Genomic DNA, 21,451 nt, shown 5'->3' on the forward strand with positions numbered 1-21,451 from the left:
ATTACATTTTGGTACTTTTTACGCAAATAAAATGTTTGAAATCAAATTATCTCAAATTATCCTACTTGCAGTTTTATAAGAAAAAAAAAGTACGTGATTTTATAAAATAGTTTGTTTCTAAAGCTTGTTCTAATGAAGTTCAGCTTGACCAATATGCCACTAATATCCCTATTTGCACACTTCTACATCCAGAAGTTAAGTGGGAGTAATTCTCGGTAATTTCATGAAAACGTTTGTGTCGTAAATTACAAATCTACGCGAGTTCTCTGGAGTCTTTGCTCTTTTTTTTTGGTTGACTTGTCACCACTGAACAAAGCCACTCCCCCTCTACTTGTTCTTTCCAACCCATTCCTGTGCCATCGAAAATTTACTTTTAGGGAAAAATGTCAAATTTAACAAGAACACTATCTTCTAGTGATTTTCCACAAGCAGTTTATGGAAACGAAACATATGAAGAATTCTCTCCAAAATGGGATTCCTGGCCAGTAATTGTGGCGGTAATCCCACTATTTTACATGTTTCCGACGTTATTTGTTATAATTCGAGTTATTCAAGTATATTGTAAATCACTTATTTCGTCAAAAAGTGTGCCGATAAATCAGCATATTTTTCTAGTTCTATCATTGGCCCAAGTTATGGTGAGAACTTTTTCAAGATTCAGACAACTGACAATAGAATACCTATAGCTAGTAGCCTTCAAGTCTCTATTATTTTTGTACTCTTCGTTCTTGTTGCAAGTGCTAACTCAGATTTTTTTACAATTTATTATTTTGTTGAATTAAAAATTTTGCCGCGTCTATGTAAAATAAATTTAAAATTGAACAAAACTTTGTGAAAGCCTGAATTTGCCAGGGAACCTTAAGGTTAACTTGAACGTTTCTGTTACAAAATTGTTTTGTACTAAATTAATTAGACTTGGAAAAAAAAAATCAAAAGTACAACTCTCAGTAATTTTATTTGGAAATTTCTTGTAAGTTTCACATTTCCCAAATCAGAAATGTATTCTAGTTAGAACCTTGAGATTCTGATTGTTTGCAATAATTTTCTTTCCATTTTTCAACAATAAAAGAAATATGATGTTTTATCACAAGATTGTTTGCAACCCCGCTTCTGCTTCCGCATGAGAAAATCATTTGAACAATGAGATTTTCAGTGATCACAAAGATTTCAAGTGACCAGGTTCTACTATTGTGCTTTTGCACTCACCAATGAAAATCCTAAAAATAGATGGAGAAACTCGACGAATAATTTTTGAATTTTCAGAGTTTTCTGTATTTCATTGCCGATTACATGATGCTCCGTTTACCAGCAACAGGATTCTTCACTGCATATTGTGCAACTGTATACCCAAATCAATACATCAAGCTCATATTCTTTCTTACGTTTTACTTTAATTATTCTGCAATGGTTTTTCCATTTCTTTTGTGCCTTCTTCGATTAATTCTTATAATGTTTCCAAACACTCATCAAAAAGTATGTTGGTTCGATTGATTTTTTTATGTGGGAATGGGAATGTGATACTTTGAACTTTCACAGCTAAGGCAATGCGTAAATTGAGATTTTAAATTGAATTAGGAATTGGCTAGGAAAAGTTTGTTTATATAGCATAACACTCAAGCTTTTCCAGAAAATGCAAATTTGTGACCAATCAAAAGATCTTGGTCACATTTTAAATATAAACTACGCTTTTAGAGTTTGGAAGTTGCAAATTCGCAGGCAATTTAATTTTTAGAAGGAAAAATATCAATTTTCAGATCAACAGTCGATTGCTGGCAGTCTCAGTTCCCATAACTTTAATCTACCCAATTATATTCACATTCTTTCTTATTCCAGCTGTAGGTTACTGTAGACAGCTTGGAGGTCCATATCCATTCGGTTCTGTTTCAGTATACTATTCTGGCGGTGCATTAGGGGTGAGTTATAGTTTATTTAGTATTTGATGTTTGACTAAATGCTTGACTAGTTTTCATTAGGTAATCAGGCATATCAGACAATTCCAAGAACCTGATGTCGAGAAAAGTCGTTAAATTTTCAGATGCGTAATTCAGTGTTTCACTTTTTCAATACAGTATTCTGGATGGCTGCATGTTTACTTGTAAATGTTATTTTATTCATTAAGCTTCGAAGTGCAATACTTGCTGCAACACAAGGGACATCACGAAGCTCCAGGAGTCGAAAAGCTGAAATATCACTAACCGCCACTACAGTAGCCATGATACTGCCATATTTAACATACGCCATTTTTATTGTAGGTGACAATTATTTTATAAACTCCTTGCGTTGGCAGTTTCATTTTAAAGTTAATTCGGAATATGACAGACGACAGTGGTAACAATTAGATGCGTTTCTCTTAAAATCTCATGAGAAGTTTTAATTGGAGGTTTAAGTGTTCGGAAATTTCGAGCGTACACAAAATAAACTTTTTTCGGTTGATTCTGAGTACTGTAACTCAATTTTCAGGTATTGTACCTTAAAGTTCCTGCATACACGTATTATATGATGATAATCCGTCCATTCGGAAACGATTGTGAAACTGTCATTGTTCCATGGATCTTCTATTTAACCCATCCAGTATTCAAAAACCAAGATGGTTCAGTCATTTCGATAACCGTCATTCAATCGTCAACGCAACGGAAAGAACGTGCGTCTATGATGCCTATTGCCAAAATTAACGTATGATAAATCTTTTCATTATTTGTTTTAAAACTTTTGGAAACAATGAAGAAGGTAAAGGAAATACATAGAGCAATGCATAAAATAAATAAAATTGAAATTATTCACAAGAAAAACAGAAAAAAAGTCATTGAGTGGAGAATGAGATGTTCAAATCGAAATAGGAATCGGGATGAGGTTGAGTAGTTGTTTTTGGAAACAAAAGGAAATGAACAACTAAAGCTACGTCGATTAAGGCAATTTGACCGAGGGATTGGCACTAGAAAATCAATTCATAAAGTTGGCCGTAACATGGGAAATCTAGCGAATTGAAAGTGAATTTTTTCAAATAGAAATGGTAAAAAATCAGAGAATTATGAATCAAGAAGATGGAATTTACAAGCTCTTAATTAAAAACAACGACCCTGTTAAAACAAAACACAGAAAAAAAGAAATTACACGTTTATCGACCATTATTGTTGGGGAAATATCCCATGTGCCCTGGATGGAACTGATTGGTGGCAGTTCCATTTGTTTGATGCGGAATATGTCCATTGTTATACAACCATGGCTGCTGATAGTCCACTTGGTTGTATGGATAATTCTGATACGGGGGCTGCCAAATATTAGGATAGTTGGTGTATGGATAGAACGGTGGATATGCTGGCATCATATTCATTGCGTTCATTGGGAATTGCATCTGTGGATGAACTCCTTGAGGTACACCAGGAGCTGCTATTCTCTGTTGTGGTTGCTGCGGTTGTTGTTGCTGATGTTGATGCTGTTGTCTCGCCTTAGTCCGTTGTGTAGCAGCCGATTCGGACCTTCTTCGGCCATTGGCGGTGGTAGGTGCAGGTGGAATTGGAGGCTGAACAACTTGTTGTTGTTGAGATGGAGGAGGAGCAGCTGGAGGACTGCTAAACTGATGATGTTGTAACATGAGCTGATTTTGTTGCTCAATACTAGGCACAGTATTGATTCCTCCGATTGCACTCTCCTGAGACATCTGAAACCATTATTTTCATTATATTTCTTGAAGTGAATTTTTAAAATAAATTTATGATGTTCACTTTGTTTAAAAGGTAGTATCAGCTCATGTTTAAAAATCTTGAAACTTGTGAGACATATTCATGATAAATGTTTGAAGGGGTAGATTAGCAAATGGGGAAATTGCTTTGTTGCTTCTTTTTTCTATATCTCGTAACATTTCCGAAATCAAAACATTTTTGGAAGTGTATTATATTTGGTTATTTTCGAAATTTATGTAAGTACATTCAAGCGGAAATCCCCACTGCCCGTACCCACCTTTAAAATGTACATCTTAATTATGTTTTTAATTCAGGTTTAAAATAAACTCTCACCTGAGCCATTGAATGTCCCATCTCATATTGCTGAGGAGTATGCTGAAGCGAAGCAGGTCCACCAACCATTTCAATAGAATTACTATTATGGATTGAATGATTGGATGCAACAGAAGCAGGCATTCCAGCCATGGGAGGACTCATGAATTGTTGACTTTGTTGTTCTGGAGTATGATGAGTGTAGGCTGGACCACATGATGGAACACCTCCCGATCCAGGCGTCGCTTGCTGCTGTGAGTTGGGATGAGAGAATGGAGGTTGTTGTGGAGTTGTATTAATCATGCTCATTTGTGGTGTTACATGAGATGATGTCGATGGTCCTGCATTCATTGAATCGTGATAATGTTGAGCAGTAGATTCCTCGTGATGAGTTATACCATTGTGCTGCACAATTGGAGCAATCAACGGCATTTCTTCTTCATTATTTTCACTTTTCCCAATTTGTGGTGACAGATTTGGTGGCGCATCGTCGTCTCCAGTCGAATATCCGTCCACTGAATTATGGGAAAGAGGTGGTGCATCTGAAGGTCCACTTTGAAGAGTTACAGTTGGCTGTGGCGCTGCAGGATCATCTACTTCAGACACCAGATGAGGTGGTTTACTGTCATTCTCAGCAAAATGACAATCATTGTCCTGATATATGTTTTGTTGTGCCTGCATCAGTTGAGGCTGAGGAGAAGGTGTTGGAGAATGAGGTGGAGAAGAATGGTAGGAATCAGGTGTGGGAATATTGTAGTCCTGAAAATAAAGAATAGAAACATAGATTTTGCGAAAATGTTTGGCAGTTATCTAATTGACATGTCTGCTGCTTTTCTAATTTCCCACGCTACTAAATTTGGATTATACATTTGGAAATCGTGTTTTCGCAAGAATTAAATATCTTGTCTTGGGGATCAGAATCGAAACTTAATAGGCTTACCGTTATCGGAACCTCGTCTTCTACTCTATCATAAGCTTCTGTCGATTGATGATCCTCGTCACTTTTTGGAATATCTACTTCTGATGTTTGTTCGATGCCTTCAATCTTCGATTCAGAAGCTTGCATATTTATATCTGATACAGTGACTTTCGCTTCTTCTTCTTCAACCTTTTCCACAAGAATCATCTCTGTTGATGGTCCAGGCTTACTCTCAAGACCCTCACCATCTTCAGAATTTTCAGCCTTTTTAGGTTCATCTCGATCTCTGACTCCAAAGTTTGGTGGGAATTTCTTTCCAGCCACTGACCTTCGCTTTTTAGAAACTTTCTTTCCTCTTCTCGATTTTTCATTCTTTTCCTTGTTAACGGATGTCTCAAAGGGTTTTTCATCATCAGTGGTTAAAGGTTCGGAATCTGTCGGATCATCGTCTTCCTCCTCTTCTTCAGTTCCATCTGTTCTTCTATTACGATATTTTCCTCGACCTGACGAGGTTGCTGAAGTTTTTCGACCAGAAGGATTTGGTTCCGATTCGGTATTATTGCATTTGTTACCCCGTTGTCGTTTTCCGGATGGCTTTGTGGATGGTCCGGGTTCGTCATCTTCGGGAGTTTCTTCGCGAATATTTGACTTATCGAGAACAGAGTCTGAAAATTGATTGCCACTATTATTACGTAAACATCTAAAGATGAGAATTTTCGCCATATCTTACGCGCGCGGGTCTCACAACGCTGACAACGAAGCTTTATAACTTGTACAAGTTACAAGTTTGTATCAATTAATCATAATTGATCATATTTTCATTATAAAAATGCTAGCAGGTATTTTTCGTTTATCTTGAAACACGTGGTATCAGGCTGTCTCATTGTGGTTTGATCTACAAAAATTCAGGATCTTTCCCCGGAAAAAGTGTGACGTCAGCACGCTCTTAACCATGCGAAATCAGTTGAAATGTCTCTTTTCCCGCATTTTTCGAAGATCAAAACGAAATGGGACTTTCTGACTCCACGTGTTGAAAATTATGAGGAAAGCCCGGTCCATGAAAGGGACGTACAGGTAAAATAAAGTTACTACTCTACTTTTAATTATTCAACAACTTTATGGTCGCAATTGAACAATTTGGGCTATTACTGTTTACAAAAAGAATACTTTTTAGTGTTAAGAACAATTTTTAAAAATGACCAACAAATTTTTCCAGAGATGAAGAATAAATATTAACTCTTTCAGACATACCTGCACATCTCGTGAAGATTTTCCTGTTTTGTTTCTGTTGTTTTTTATTTTCTTCTACAGTAATCTCTTCATCAGTGAGATCTCTAGCAGCTGCCCATTCCGGAACTTTAACTTTTCTGTTAACTTCATGCTTCAGGTTTCTACCGACTGAACGATTGTGCCCCCGACTTCTTAGTTCCTATAAGAACGAACGGATGAATTTGAATCTGACGAGCATAGAATACGTGCAAATTATAGAACGGTGATAGGTGCGGATTGATGTGAGGAAACTGTTTCAAAGCATTAAGAATAAATAAAATTTTATAAACAAACTGTTTGAACTATTTGATTGAAAAAAAGCATAACCGGGGAATGTGACAAGGAATACATAAGCAGGGGAAAAATTAGTTGTGCTTTGGTAGATAAAACAGGGTTGGACGTGGGACAAAAAGCAAGCAAACAAAAATAAGCAACAAAAACATTCAAGGACATTGTAAAACCAAAAAAAAAACGTGCAGTGGTATTAACAAGTATTATTTCTTTTTCTATGTTTCATGCCAAACTGAAATCTACGCTTACGAACTTTTTTAACTGAGCCAACAGGCAGACTGGTTGTACTTGTGGGTGTTGCTTTTTCCATTGACACGTGGACTGGTGTTTTCTGTATGCTTTTTCTTCTTTGCTCATCTTGCTCAATCTCCTCTTTTGAAAGCTCGTGATAACCGTCCATTGATGGTCGCATTTTTCGAGGAACCCACTGAAAACTTGATTTTCATTAGCAATTCGAAAAACTGAAAAAAACTTACATCAAGACATTCTGGATCATATTGAACTTTTGTTTCTTTACTAGCTTCACTCTCTCGGAGAATTATCGAAACCATATCCCAGTCGACATCCCATTCGAGCTTGCTAAAAATATTGAAATTGAATTTATTTGAATTTTGTTTTCTGCTTTTCACTTGTTTATTATCATAATACTTTTTTAATTTAAAGAATGTTTTGAAGCCATATTTTTTAAAATTTAATTTAAAAATAATTTAAAAGCACAAACGTTAGTTAATTTTTTTCTCAAACGTTTTCAATTGAATTTCAAAAAACTCACTAATGATTTTTCTCATCGGGATCGACTGGTTTCGCCCAGCCAAGGGAACATACAACTTCTAAAATGTCATGACAGTTGACACCCGTATCGTCCGCGATCACTGTAAAATAATTGGATTTTGCTTGAAAATGGTTTTTTGAAATATAAACTAACTTTTAATCGAAATTCCTGATCCAAATTCTAATTCATCTTTTAGACGTCCGAGACATGATGCAATAGTTGTTCTCCAGTAACCACCATAGGCTTTTCGGCCGAGTTCCGATAATGGTTGCTCAGGACCACCAAACCATTTTTCTTTTCGAGACAATGCATAACTAATATCAATAAGAAATCGGCCTAAACCCATTTCTTGATAACACGGTAAAGTCATTATGCACGATAGATTATTGACATCTGGCTCGTATTTTTCTTTACTGAAGTAACCAGCGAAATGACATCCAATGTCGTCATTTATTGTAACAATGTAGAAAAAGAAAGGTTCCGTGTCGTAGAATACAGTTTTGCTTTCCAAAAACATCCTTGAAACGAGACACAATGTTTGACAGTATTCTCTGAAAATATTATACTTATTAAAGAAGAAAAAAGTATAATTTTTTAAGTTTCATATGTTTTTTCGAAAATCTTCTTTAAAATTTTTTTAATATTCTAAAATTAGACTTTTCGCAAAAATCGGAGCCAGCTGTTGTTCGTGTATTTTCTAGTTTAAAATTACGTTTTTTCACATTTAAATAAGATTTTTAAATTGTATTTGTTTTTCCACAAGAGTTGACTTAAAAAATTTTTATTGGAATTTAGAATTGAAAAATTAAAGTATTCTTGCCTTTGCACAATTTGAAAATTCTTTTTTTAATGTTAATAAAATTTTACCAATTTTTTAATGCATTAACAATTCTAAAATTGTTTTCCGATTTTTCACTGTTGACGAAAAATGTTAATTGTAACTTACACTAATTTACACACTCAATAAAATTTTGAATGTTTCAAATAAGATTTGAAATACTTTTTTCGGAAATTTTGTTTGCAAATTTTCAATTTGAAAAACTTCAGTTATTTCATTAAGTATAAATAAAAACTCACTTCTGCAACCGTCCGTCTACTTCAAATACAGAAATGTCCCCTTTTCGATAAATTTCCAGACCAGGCGGCGCTCGAAGCATACATTTCTTTGCATGATTCTGCATAATCTCATCGGATCGTGCGTAGAAAAAACAGAATTCACAGATGAATAGCTTTTTGACATTGATGAATTCAGCAGGGAATGGAGATCCATACCATGTCTTCATAATAAATGCTCCAAAATGTATTCTTTCTGGTAGTCGAGCCTGTTCTCCTTTCGATGATCGATATATTTCGGAAATTTGAGCAGGAGAAAATTCGTTTCTATCACTGACCGATTTTTTCACTTGTTCGAATATTTCTTTATGCTCCTTTGTTAACTGAAAAATTTAGGAGTGTTAGGAAAAATAAGTTAATTCCACAAATTTAAATGTTTGATTCACAATCACTGGAAATAAAGAAAGTGCAATAAGTTCTGCACAATTTCATTTTTATTTCATACTTCAAAACATACATAACGGAACTTACCACATAACTGGGATCATCAATGACAATTGGTAGATTATCGAGCTCATTTACGGGATCATCATCTGAATCCAATTCCATTGGCTCATCTTCTTGAGATAACGGAGGCGATGGAGTTTTTATTTTTCGAGATCGAGCCGCTGATTGATTCCCTTTTCTTCTCTGTTGCGAAGTACGATCCGGGTCAGGCGTTGACTGCAAAACCTTTTTTTTTAAATAATTCGTAAAAAATAATTACCAATCCGCATGATGCAGCACTACTGCTACTTGGAGCTGATCCGTCTACGTTGAGATCATTACTTCGATTTGTGTCAATTGTCAATGCGCTCAGACGAGAATTTGTTCGCCGCTGAGCTTCTGGAGAATATCGAGGACGTGGTGTGCGAGGTCGTTTTGCTATTTCTGATTGATCATTCGATAACATCTGAAATTAATTCAATATACATTTTCAATTTCTAAATTGTGATCAATTTTTGCGATTATTTTCAAAAATATCAAGAGAAAAATGTGGAATAAAGGTTTTTCATTTTCTAGAAAAATTTTTAAAAAATTCTTTTTAAGAATTTTTCCTTACAGATCCTTTAGTTTCCAATTCGACGAGAGTGAAAACCTAGTGTGCTTCAAAAAAAAAAGAACGGTGTGGTAGTAAAAATTATTTACCAAACAAATTTTCGTTTTTTCAAGAATGAAAAATTCAAAAATTAGAAAGTTGTAGGTGATCAACATGAGAAAATTCCATGGATTAAAAAAAGGTTACGGTGAGAACCTGCACGTCTAATTGCGGCGGCAGCTCGCAATTCTATTTTTTAAACGAAATATCACTAGTGTTATAAGATTACTGTATTAAAGGTGCATTTTTTTGCGAAAAATGACAATTGATACTTTATGTTAAAATTTGAGTGTTTTTTTTTCAAATCTTCTTTTGTGATTATAAATGTTCATGGGAACAAAAATCAGTTTTGGTTTTTTTAAAGCTCAAACATGAAAAGGACGACACAATTTTCTAGCTGGAATTATTATGTGAAAACAGGCTTTTCAGACAAATACAAGGGAAATAAACCTACTTCATCGTTATCTGAATTTTCCGAATCGAGAATTCCTCGCATAAGTCTTGTCACCGGAGTCGAGTGTGGGTTTGAAAGCAGGCTCGCACAGCGAGAATTGTTTGTGTTTCGGCGTTTTGACGAAGTCGACGACATCTTGAGAAGGGAACACATAGTTCAGAGTTTTAGACTTTAGCAACACAGGGTTAGAGCTTTTTGTGAATAAAATTATGGTTTTTTTAAATTTAGAAATTAAATAATCAATGTTTTTAAGTTAAAAAAAATACTTACTGGATCTTTCTGGTCGCCTTCGGGGCGGATAACCGTTGAAGGTGTATCTTGAATTCTTGGGGGATTAAAATCCCTGCTGCTGTCGTGGAGCCGTTTTGTTTCTGAAAAAGAAAACTTACTTACTTACTTACTTTACTTGTTATTGCGGAATGAAATCCGAAATTTTAACATGATTATTTATACGAAGTCTGTCAAAAAAGTCACATAAAAAAAAATTTTTTAAAAAGTCACATGAAATCGAGACTCAAGACATTTTTTATTTTGTTTTCATCTGCTTTCTCTGCTCCTCCATTTCTTTTTCTGTCTCATCGTGCCAAAGGTTGACAAAAAGCAAGAATAAAAACGGGAGGAGATGAGGAAAGTGAGACATTTTGTGAGATGAAAAAAAGCAGAGGAAGAACACAGAGAGAGAGAGTGGATGACAGAAAGAGTGTATGTGTGCATGTTTTATGACCACGAAGCCTGGTTTTGGAGAGAAAAGAGAGTGAAAAGAGCTTCGTCGTTTAATTTGGCTTGGTTTTCGTCAAGTTTTCGGAATATAGAGAATTGGTTTGTTATATATAAACAGGTGAAATTTCGGGCCTTCATTCCGAGATGACAAACTTTTTGGTGGCAAAGGTTCTTTGGGGGCATAGTATCCAAGGAGACAAAGTATCCAGTAGACAAACTGGGGTGTATCTTGGGGGGCATATCTTTGGTGACAACCTTTTTTTCAACTAGATTTTTATATGTATTTTTCAACTAATTTTTGTTCACATTTTTCTGGAATAAGTTTTTTAATGCAATTTTCAATCGATTTTCGGTTATAATTCCCTCACAATTGAATGTATGAACGATGGTCTTTTGGGAAAAGGCTGTAAAACGTCCAACTAACTTGGAATATCGTCAGGCTCTTCCTGATGGTCTGATCCTTCAGCTCCGAAGGATCACATGGGTACCTTCTGATGATCTGATCCTTCAGATAAGAAGGATCGTAAGGGTACCACCTGATGGTCTGATCCTTCAGATCCAAAGGATCATGAGGCTCTTCCTGATGTTCTGATCCTTCAGCTCCAAAAGAACATGGGTACCTCCTGATGTTCTGATCCTTCAGCTTCGAAGGATCATATGGATTTTTGACAAAATTTGAAAAAAAAAATGTTGAAAAAAAACTCGAAATTTTTTTTGTTATTCTTTATTCTTTAAAGAATAGTTCAAATTTATCATGATAGGACCGAAAACTTTCAAGAAACAGTATAACTATACATGATAATCAGCTTCTACCAAATAATGATAAATTCTCCGCGATGACAAACTTTTGGGTGACATCGGAAGGATCAGATCATCAGGCAGAGCCTCATGCTCTTTTGGAGCTGAAGGATCAGAACATCAGGAAGAGCCTCGTGATCCTTTGGAGCTAAAGGATCAGACCATCAGGAGGTTCCCTTACGATCCTTCTTATCTGAAGGATCAGAACATCAGAAGGTACCCATGTGATCCTTCGGAGCTGAAGGATCAGACCATCAGGAAGAGCCTGACGATATTCCAAGTTAGTTGGACGTTTTACAGCCTTTTCCCAAAAGACCATCGTTCATACATTCAATTGTGAGGGAATTAAAACCGAAAATCGATTGAAAATTGCATTAAAAAACTTATTCCAGAAAAATGTGAACAAAAATTAGTTGAAAAATACATATAAAAATCTAGTTGAAAAAAAGGTTGTCACCAAAGATATGCCCCCCAAGATACACCCCAGTTTGTCTACTGGATACTTTGTCTCCTTGGATACTATGCCCCCAAAGAACCTTTGCCACCAAAAAGTTTGTCATCTCGGAATGAAGGCCCGAAATTTCGTGAAAAACTAAGTGTCGCTTGTGCGTAAATACTTCAAGGAATAAGCTACTGATGTAAAATCTCAATAATCCGGCTTAGGTTTTCGGGATTAATGATTAGACTTTCAGATCTTTAAATTTTCAAAACCGCGAACTCGAAGTCTATCAAAACGAGTTTTACATTTTGCATATTTCTGAAGGCGAAAAATCAAAAAATGAACTCAAGAAACTGTATCTTCAATTTTCAAGTGAAAATTTATACATTTTCTTTCGAAATACTGAATTTACATAATTTTCAATAGTATTTCGAAATGGGAAATCTAGTGAATTATTACAATCTATTTACAATAATAAAATAATAATGAAAATTTTACAAATAATAAAGAAGACGATGAAGAAATTGAGTCAACAAAAGGGAAGGGTGCGGAATCGATGAAGAGAAGGGGTGCCCGGAAAAAGAAAAACGAAGAGAAAAAGGAAAAAGAAGAGAGAATTTGGTCCTCTAGCACAGAAAAGGAAGAGCTAGAACTGGAGAAGTTCCAATGTTTTTCTGTTTTCTGGTTGTAAGAAATAAATTTGCGGCTCCAAGAAGTATGCCTCGCTTTAAGAAGAATGAAGAAGAGGAAGCATGACGCCATTTACACAGGAAACGGATTAATAAATATATAGATGGATGCACTTCATAAATTTTGTCTAGCTTTTCAACACGGAAAATGAAGAATTTTAAAAGAAACTGATTGAACTTTTCATTTGGCTGAAGAAATTTATTGAAAACTCTAATATAAGGTAAGATGAGCAAATTTAAGAAAGATTGACAGGCTTACCGTTAAATACTAATTTCTGGAGATGCTGGTAACCGGTTTCAATCGATAAAAACATTTTAAAATAACAATGGTGAGCTCTAAAACAAAATTTCCCACGCTTATTTCAGATTTAAATCAAGCAGTTCAATAGAGCACATTTGCATCAGGGCGGTGCTAAATTCGTGAAAATGTGATGGTTTGAAAGAAAACTCGAATAGATTGGAAATTAATTTCGGCCCAACAAAAAAACACCTCATAAACTGGTGAAACCTACGAATAATTTTAATATTTTTTATTCGAGGAAAAAGGAAGTGTCTATATGCATGTCTTTGTGTGTATGTGTCGATTGTATTGGGACGCCGATGAGGGTACTTTTTGGCGGCAACGCAAGAGATAGTACGCAATCGGTAGAGGTAACATACGAAACACAGAGGCATGTCTTGATGAGATAGTACGGGAATGCAAGAGCGTTCTGGGAAATGGAAGAAAGAAAGAAAAGAGGTGGGGGAGGAGGACCAGCCGATCACAGTCTCTCTGCATTGATCAACGGGAGGAGAAAAAATGGAGAAAGGAGAGAAGAGGTTATTGGGATAAAATGCGCATTGCAGAAATTGTTTTTATGGATTGAGATCGCATCCCAGAGTTTATATCGTTTATAAACTCTCGTGAGTATCGTGAGTTTATAGAGTTTATAGAGTTATTACTGTTTATATCGATTAGTTATATGCCCATTGACCATACAAATAGGGAAATTCGTACCAAAAGGTCAACGGAATGTGAACAGCGGAAATTGAAAATATTTTACACAAAAATCATGTGATCAAGCATCTTGTGTAACTTATTAGAATTTATGAAGTTTCACAGAACATTTCGTGCTTAATCAATCAACTGATAACTGAAAGATAGGGGAAACCCAAATGCCTTTATGATGAAACACTATAAATACTTTGGCAATTATCACGAAAAATGTTAATATTATTAGTTGACTTCTTTTCAGTGAAGTAATGATATGGACTTATTTACAATTACGCTTTGCCACAGCTAAATTACGTGGTAAGTACGGTAGAGTATTATCTGTTCACGTCGAGATATAACAAATTGTGATATAATCGAAACATGTGCTGTCCGCAATTGTTACTTTTGCATGACTATGTAATACTATTTTGCAGGTTACTTCCTAGAATATACATTCTATTTTGATATGGAAAATATTTGAAATTGGTTTTTGTTATACTATACAGCTTGACGTCAAACTTGTATATTTAAGATTTCTATATATACCCTTATTGGTTAAAACCTATCTAGATACCCAAAGAGCAAAATATATATACTTCACCTGTTAGCCACCAAAAAGTAAAAAAACATAGGAAAATGTTCAGCTTTTTCTTTTTTTTTTTGTAGCTACGAATCAAAAGTCGTTGAACTGATAATAATATACCTAGTTACGATTTTTTTTCCTGAAATTTCATACAAAACAACTAAAAACACATATGAATCAATTGGAAAAAATAAAGCGTTTTTTCAAGATCAGAAAATATAAAAAATGGCAAAGAAGAAGGAGGAGATGAACGGGACAACGTCTTGTTTTTGAAAACAAGCTGAAAGAGAGCAGGAGAAGACTGGAGAAGGAGGGCAGAGCTGGTTGAAATTGCGAGCAAACGACCATAGAGAGGGCACGCAGTTTTTCTCAGTGGACATATTGGTTATCAAAAGTATTAATTAAAGTGTTCTTGTCTTGAAATGTACGAAAACATACATCCTAAATTGAATACTATAGGTCTAGAGATGGAGGAGATCTTCCTCTTGGGGACCAAAATATTGCACCACCTGATTGTGTAATTTTTCTTACAGATTGTATTTTGATTGCTATTGGCTTAATCAAAAATGCACCAACTGATAAAATATTGAAAAAACATTATTTTTCAACAATTGGTAGTTAAACAAAAAGTCTAAATGAAGCGAGCCATAAATAAGAAAGTTCAGATTTTTTTGGCGTTGTTTCTCAATGGTATACTTTTTGAATATTATTATTTTTGATTTTGTAAGTTAAATGAACATCACATTTTTTTGTGATCCGGAAAATCTGCAGATTCAACAGCTAAAAAAGTAGGAGTGCAAGCCGAAAGTTGGGGTTGAAAATGTTTAACTTGTTCGCCAAAGAATTTAAAAAATTTAAATTTTTCAAAAAATTCGAAGAACACGATTGGGTTAAATAACTCACCAGTTACTTCCTGATCTGTGCTTTCTGTACTCAGGACATTTTCTGATACAGTTACGTTTTCATGTTGTGGGCCTGTAACACTTTCAACAGCATCATTGTCAAGATCAATAAGTGGAATTGGAACTTCAACTATACATCCTTCTTCAGTTTCTTCAAAATTCTGAATAATTGGCAAACGGGTAGTTCTTCTCCTTCTTGTATGAGATTGAAATACTTCTTTTTCTGTTAAGGACATATTATCCCATAACTTTTCAGCCTCAGTTTTCTTCTTTTTTCGTTCAGTTATTTTTCTAAAGTGAAAATTGATTATCATCTCTTCGTTATAATTTTAAAATTGAAAACTCCATACTGAAATGTTTCGAAAAAGGTTAATGTTCTCTCGGACAAAATATGTTTTTTTTGGTTTTTTCTTGAAGTGGAAAAATAATTAAGCATTTGCACGTCCTTTCCAAATGAATACTTTTTGCTAATAGTGCTCTGATTTTCTAAAGAAATATCTCAAATAGAAAAATACTTACTTCGTTTCTCTGAAAATTGCAATTTCTGAACTATGCGATTCATTTACATCGTGTAAGTGTTGCATCTCTGGATCTTGAGCAATGCCAACACAACGGCTTTCATGGAAGTTTATAAATCCGTCATCGGGTTCCTGTTTTATAGAAACATGTGGGAAGAATAGATGTTGAGCAGCATCAGTTTTTCGAGGACGACCTCTCCGTTTCTGTGAAACCTCTTCAATTGGTGAAATAGCTGGAACTTCTTTGTTGGCAATTTGGACCGCGCCGTGATCTTTGCCGTATTCATCAGAATCATATTCTTGTGGCTCTGCCTTGATCTTGAATCGTATTGGAAGAACATGATCAGTTCTTGCACTGACTGGCACCGAAGATGGGCCGGGTTGATTTGGGTCATCGTAGTCGGTATCCACTGGCTCCCGCTTGATCCGTTCCTACAAGTTTAATAGTTAAATTATTTAACTTAACTTAAATATTAACTTAAATACAAATAGGTTCCTGCTCAACTTTGGAAGTATTTCTGATAGCCTATCAGAAATACTTCCAATTCTGCACCCATTTTGATCATTTCACAAAATCATTATTTTTAAAATTATGGAACAATAAATAATAAATGACTTGTTTTAGGCTGTCACGAAGTCTTTTCTATCAAAAAGGGGCAAATTTCATAAAATTCCTACTAAATTTATGTTTGTTCTCCCTGAATTATCACAATCAATTATTAAAAAATGTAAGATATAACGTTTCAGATAAGCCCAAGGTTAGAAAATAACATACCAAGCTGAAGGCCAGACTGCAGAAATTACTGGCATCTTCGAGGGAAAGTGCCACGGCCTGACTGAGGGCGACGTTTTCCCTTCTGGCTGCTGCAGTTGGACGGGCTGTCCGATCCTTTGGGGACGGAGTCGAGACTTCGTCCTCGTCACTGGACCGCTCCGGTGAAGGCTTCCTTTTCTTTCCCATTGTCTTTCAACTGAAATTTGATTTTAAAATAGGCATCTTCAAACAAAAAAGGGTGAATTGGCAGAAAAGTAATACTATTAGTTGTTGTCTTTTTGCTCCAACTCGGCAATTTGTTTTGTAAATTTATTGCACATTATTACAAACCTATAAAGTTGCTAAAATGTATAGATCCTTATTCCAAAATTCAATAGTGTACGAGTATGTGCGATAATATGCAAGAATTGAAATCAATGAGAAAAGAGACAATACATTAAAAACTATTTTATTCGTGAACTTTTTGCATATACTCCTACTTCTAGCAACTTATTTTTACAAATTTTTCAATATTTTGTGAAAAACGTTCGAAACTTATTGACGAGAACTTTTTTTACGAGAACTTCAAAGCCAAAATTTGCACTCCGCGTCGAACATCGAACTGAACAACTAAAGAGCCCAACTTAAAACAAAGACCTGTAGATAGTCCTTTCAAACGACACCGACCGAACACAAAGTGCGTGACTACTAGGAAATGATGGGCGGCGCCGGTCCGAACTGACTGAATGGGCGGGGAGCGGCGGCAGCGACGCATGTGGCATCGTGCTATTGGACGGATAGTACCGTAGTACTTGAACACGCATACTATCTTTGTACTCACATCAAATTTACATTTAAAAGGAACTATGAAAACTAATATTGAGGAACATAGGAAAACACGCTGCAACGATAAATGTGTAGAAATTATATTGATAAAATCGAAAATAATTGAAATTTCTGTACATATTCCAAAATTGTTTTCAAAATTTAAAGCACCAGTGTATATCCGTTTTGAGAAATTTTTAGGAAAGGATAGCTACTCATAACGTTTTCATCTATAATGTTCTATTGTAGTCTTCCATACTTGTTGATTTTGGTATCTCACGTAAGTGCAATCCTAATTTTTATATACATAGTTACATTTAATTCGCGATGATCAAGGCAGTTATTTTTTATTTTCTTTCAAGTGAATGCCGCCTCCAAACGTTTGTAAATTTGCTCACGGCTACTTGTCAGAACCGAAATATGATTTGCAAAAAGATAAAATACATCATTTTGCTCATGTATGGTATGACACTTTTCAAAAAAAAGTTAGGACTTTTTGGCATGCCCTTGGCAGGTGTGGTATGGCCTTGAAGAGTGTGAAATGTCCCACTCGGTTCCCAAAGATAAAAGCTGAGAGAGTGAACAACATCATCACCGTGGACGACGAATAATTGACCCGCTACTCTTCCTACTCATATTTACTGTTGTAAAGTTTATAAGTTGAACCTAGGCTGAGAAACGTATAGTAATAATGACTTTCAACAATAAAAAAAATACTGTAGAAGACCATGGAAGAACATTAAAAAACAGTATATCAGTTAAGTTGGTTATTCAAGTATAAAATTGATCAATCAAATTTTAACGAAGAATCTGATTCTGTAACAGGGTATTCCAAAACAACATGTATAAACTTTGAATTCTGAGTTGTTTTTGAACACTCAAAATCTCGTATTCCCTGCACCCCTTTCACAAACTCATAAACTTTTGGGCATATTTAATAGGTCGCAATTATTTTGATATGTAATTTGTGCATTCATAAAATGCATCTGAATCACATGAGCTAAGAGAAGTCCGCCGAACATAAAGTGTATAGTCAGAAACCTACGACGAAATTACTTTTTCGAGCACTACAATTATATCACAAAATTTTCGTTTTCTTAACGTTTACATCTTCAAATATATTCAATGAGTGTTCTGACGTCAATTGTCATTTGAACTTTCAATTAAAACAGAATTTAATGAACTTATGTACAATTAAAATAAACAAAATAATGATAGCTTTCAACTCAATAATCTTGGTAGAGATCCCCGCATGGTTTTCATTGTAATAATGTCCAATTTACGTTAACTTTTATTAATATATGTATTTATTCTTTACAGTTTTAATAAATCATTTCGAAGAAAAATAAAGACAGACAGCAAAGAATGCAAGACAATCTGATGCCCCTTGAATAAGTAGACTGAGAATTTTTCAAGTTTCACAAAAATCGGTCTCCATATATATACCTATCGATAAAGTTTGTATATTCCTTGTTCTCAGCCGAAAATTATACTTTTATCATTATTACACTTCAAATCCAAAGCGTCAAAACTCGAGTTCTCATTTCTCGCTTCAAAAAATTTTGACAGATTTAAACTTAGTTTGAAGTTGATGGCTATTGTTATTCTATTCGTATACTCGTATACTATGTTCGTATCATTTCCCCTAGGCTAATTTAACGCTGTGCTCTCACTGAGCCAATTCTTGATAGTCGCAAACGAAACGAGCTGCCATTTTCAATAAAAGAGGCCATGATCTGGTAGTATGGCTGATTATAGCATAGATAGGTGAAGGAAAGACAAAGGTGAAAAAAAATTTCGAAATGAGACTAATCATTGCACTTTTCAAAAAAGAAAAGGATTTCAATTAATACACTTACCTGTGTTGTCAATCCTAGATGCTTGATGCTTGAAACTAAAGTTCTGAAAAATCAATTATGGAAAAAGTTTCAGAACGGTTCTTACCTAAAATTACCAATGTTGGAGAATATCACAAACGATTTTTGTCTACACACTACTGAACTATGAATCTGAAATAGTACAAATGAGAATATCCAAAAAAAGTAAATAAGAGGAAAAGGAGCAAAATAAAAAATGCGGTGTCTATTTCTCTTTTCTATTGCAGTCGTTCTACGTCCTTCTGTTTCTGTGTTGTGCAGAATGAATAAAAATCGGTCGGCGGGCGCGGGTGCTAATAGTAGAGTGCGTTGAGCAGGGAGCACACCACCACAAAAAGGATGCGACGAAAAATTGAAGAAAGAAAGAAGAACACCCAGCGACCGGAGGAACAGAATAAGATTGGAGGCATATTGGTTGCAAGTGGTGAAAGGAAAAGGACACAAAAAGAGAGTGGATTCCCATTTTGACACCATTGAAATAGGGGGAAATGATGAAAAGGTCTGAGGGTTCAAAGGAGAAAAGTGTACAAATGAATGACTACTTTAATGAGGTGTCAGCTATAGCAATAAACTGTATTTTTGAGACGTTGGCATACGATTTTTAACTTCCTGACAAGGGTGATCATTTGCATTTAATGAAATTCCTAATTTCCAATGTGAAAAACGTAGAATTTAAATCCAACTAAGTTAATTCGCGATGCGCGCACAATGCCTCCGTCAGAACAATGTTTTTTTCTCTGTGATCGAGATCAGGGTACAATGCGACATCACAAAATTAAGCACATGGGATGTGCTTATTAAGACAGTTACCGAGTCGTAGTGTGCACAATGTGGTCGATTTTGTTGGCGATGTGTGCATCGTGAGTCCACAATGTCAAAGCTCCGAGGTTATTAATGTCGAACTAAATTTGAAGATGGTGTAAAACAGGACAATAAAATGGGGCAAAATGTACAAATAAACATCGTGACAACACCGACATCGTGACAGCAACTTTATTTATCGGCTTTTATGAAATTTTAATGTGCCCCCACTGAATGTTTAGAACCGAAAGATACCACTCACGGTCTTAAACTGTAAAACAGCGCTGATATGAAATGCTTTAAAAGATAAAAGAACATCAGAAACATAGATTAAAGGCTTAACGGGTTCTTGACAAGGTTTTACATTGTTCACATTAGTTTGGTACAGTATATGCTGGCTTACATGACTGCAAAGGTCAATTAGGCGCAAATTAACTATATTTTCGATGAAATGTAAAAGAAAATTCAGAAAATCCAAATAAGGAAAGTTCGAACAACCTGCGCTAACCTGCGGTAAGGTTTCTGAAACAAATTATCGAGAACAATACTACAGACAATGAAGGCTTGACAAGTATGATTATGACAAAAAAAATCTTTATACTTAATGTAAATAAGAAGTGTGGAATGCGCTCGTTTTGAAAATAAGATTTTTCTGCTTATGTTAGACAATAATTCATTTTTGAAGAACAAAAAATAAAAACAAAAACTCAGTTTTTGATTATTCTTGCAAGGAAGAAGCAGAGACTCTAACAAATATGCATTGATTTGATGGTCGATAGAAATGTTTATATAATTACAACGAATAGAGAATGGACAGTCGAACACTCTCCTCTCTGCTTCTTCTCATTCCGTACTCACCATTAAACTAAAGTTGGTTTTATGAGTAGAGTGGCAGATGGTGTTGAGCAATATGACCTTATTCATGTCCAAGTTTCAATAAGCGACAAATAATAGCAAAAACTACGTCGGAAAAATGCAAATGAATAGGTATGAAAGGGTTCAATTTATCGAAGTGTTCTTTAAAAGTTAAACAATTAGTTCCAAATCGAGTTATGAATAACCCATAATTAGTTGTAGTTTTGGTAAAATCAGAAACGCAAAAACTACTTTTTTCTTTGGCAAAACCTTTCAATACACACTCTACTGATTAAGAAATAACTTTACATCGACTTTATTTTTTGCATAGTTTGTATGATTTCAGAAACTCAGAGTTATCAATAAATGTCAGTCATATGACACTTTCAACTCAAATTTCTCACACATTGTGTCCCCATAGCAATTTTACGCAATGAATGTCTGTTGTTAGCGTACTCTCTCACTTTGGTTTGTCTCATCGGTGAGTAAAATTTAATCAGAAATTCGTTATTCGAAAATAGTAATCTTACTGAAAATTTGGATATAATTGAATCACACATGTTGAAGATTTCGAAACAACATTTTATGAAAAGAACACTTTGGAAGGATCAGTCAGCAACAAGCATACAGATAAGAATTGTTTCGATACTTGTGTTCAAATATGTTAATTGGATTTATTTTTGAATGTTTACACGTGCTGAAAAAAACAAATAAACATGCTTACCCTAATATTAGTAAAACACAGTTTATCTTAGTATAAAAAATGCGCTTAATCAAAATAGATGATTAAATAAATGCTTAATTTATTTTTAGCATGAGGGGACCCAAT

General features: G+C 34.9%; 2 protein-coding genes, 1 non-coding gene and 2 pseudogenes across 14 annotated transcripts; 2 read left to right on the top strand and 3 right to left on the bottom strand.

The window, feature by feature from the left end:
* Window positions 1-383: 383 nt before the first annotated feature.
* Window positions 384-2,679, top strand: sru-8 (Serpentine Receptor, class U; the record flags this gene model as incomplete). Its single annotated transcript, NM_073140.4, has 5 exons — window positions 384-638; window positions 1,264-1,473; window positions 1,755-1,913; window positions 2,036-2,248; window positions 2,461-2,679. The coding sequence occupies 5 exons, from the start codon at window positions 384-386 to the stop codon at window positions 2,677-2,679; spliced, it is 1,056 nt and encodes a 351-aa protein (NP_505541.2).
* lsy-12 (Histone acetyltransferase lsy-12) lies at window positions 2,675-16,481 on the bottom strand (the record flags this gene model as incomplete). 10 transcript variants are annotated; one of them, NM_001276920.4, is made up of 16 exons in its annotated part: window positions 2,675-3,658; window positions 4,014-4,751; window positions 4,933-5,576; window positions 6,163-6,340; window positions 6,725-6,898; window positions 6,948-7,050; window positions 7,244-7,343; window positions 7,397-7,794; window positions 8,321-8,679; window positions 8,828-9,019; window positions 9,063-9,248; window positions 9,889-10,023; window positions 10,159-10,259; window positions 14,994-15,283; window positions 15,512-15,942; window positions 16,286-16,471. In NM_001276920.4, 16 exons carry the CDS (start codon window positions 16,469-16,471, stop codon window positions 3,116-3,118), a joined length of 4,758 nt encoding a protein of 1,585 aa, NP_001263849.1. The 10 variants fall into 10 exon arrangements, with proteins under 10 accessions (NP_001263849.1, NP_001263847.1, NP_001360180.1 ...); NM_001269218.3 differs by having other exon boundaries at window positions 3,116-3,649; NM_001276918.3 differs by lacking the exon at window positions 9,889-10,023 and having other exon boundaries at window positions 2,676-3,658.
* On the bottom strand, window positions 10,470-10,537 carry R07B5.11. Its single transcript, NR_069232.1, has one exon. It is a non-coding gene; the product is annotated as an Unclassified non-coding RNA R07B5.11 (non-coding RNA).
* Window positions 10,718-10,848, bottom strand: R07B5.10 (annotated as a pseudogene). The gene has a single exon. A coding segment is annotated over exon 1 (131 nt).
* Window positions 11,871-12,025, top strand: T11A5.8 (annotated as a pseudogene). The gene has a single exon. A coding segment is annotated over exon 1 (155 nt).
* Window positions 16,482-21,451: the final 4,970 nt, after the last annotated feature.

The sequence above is a fragment of the Caenorhabditis elegans genome, chromosome V, assembly GCF_000002985.6.
Source record: "Caenorhabditis elegans chromosome V".
Lineage (NCBI taxonomy): Eukaryota > Metazoa > Nematoda > Chromadorea > Rhabditida > Rhabditidae > Caenorhabditis > Caenorhabditis elegans.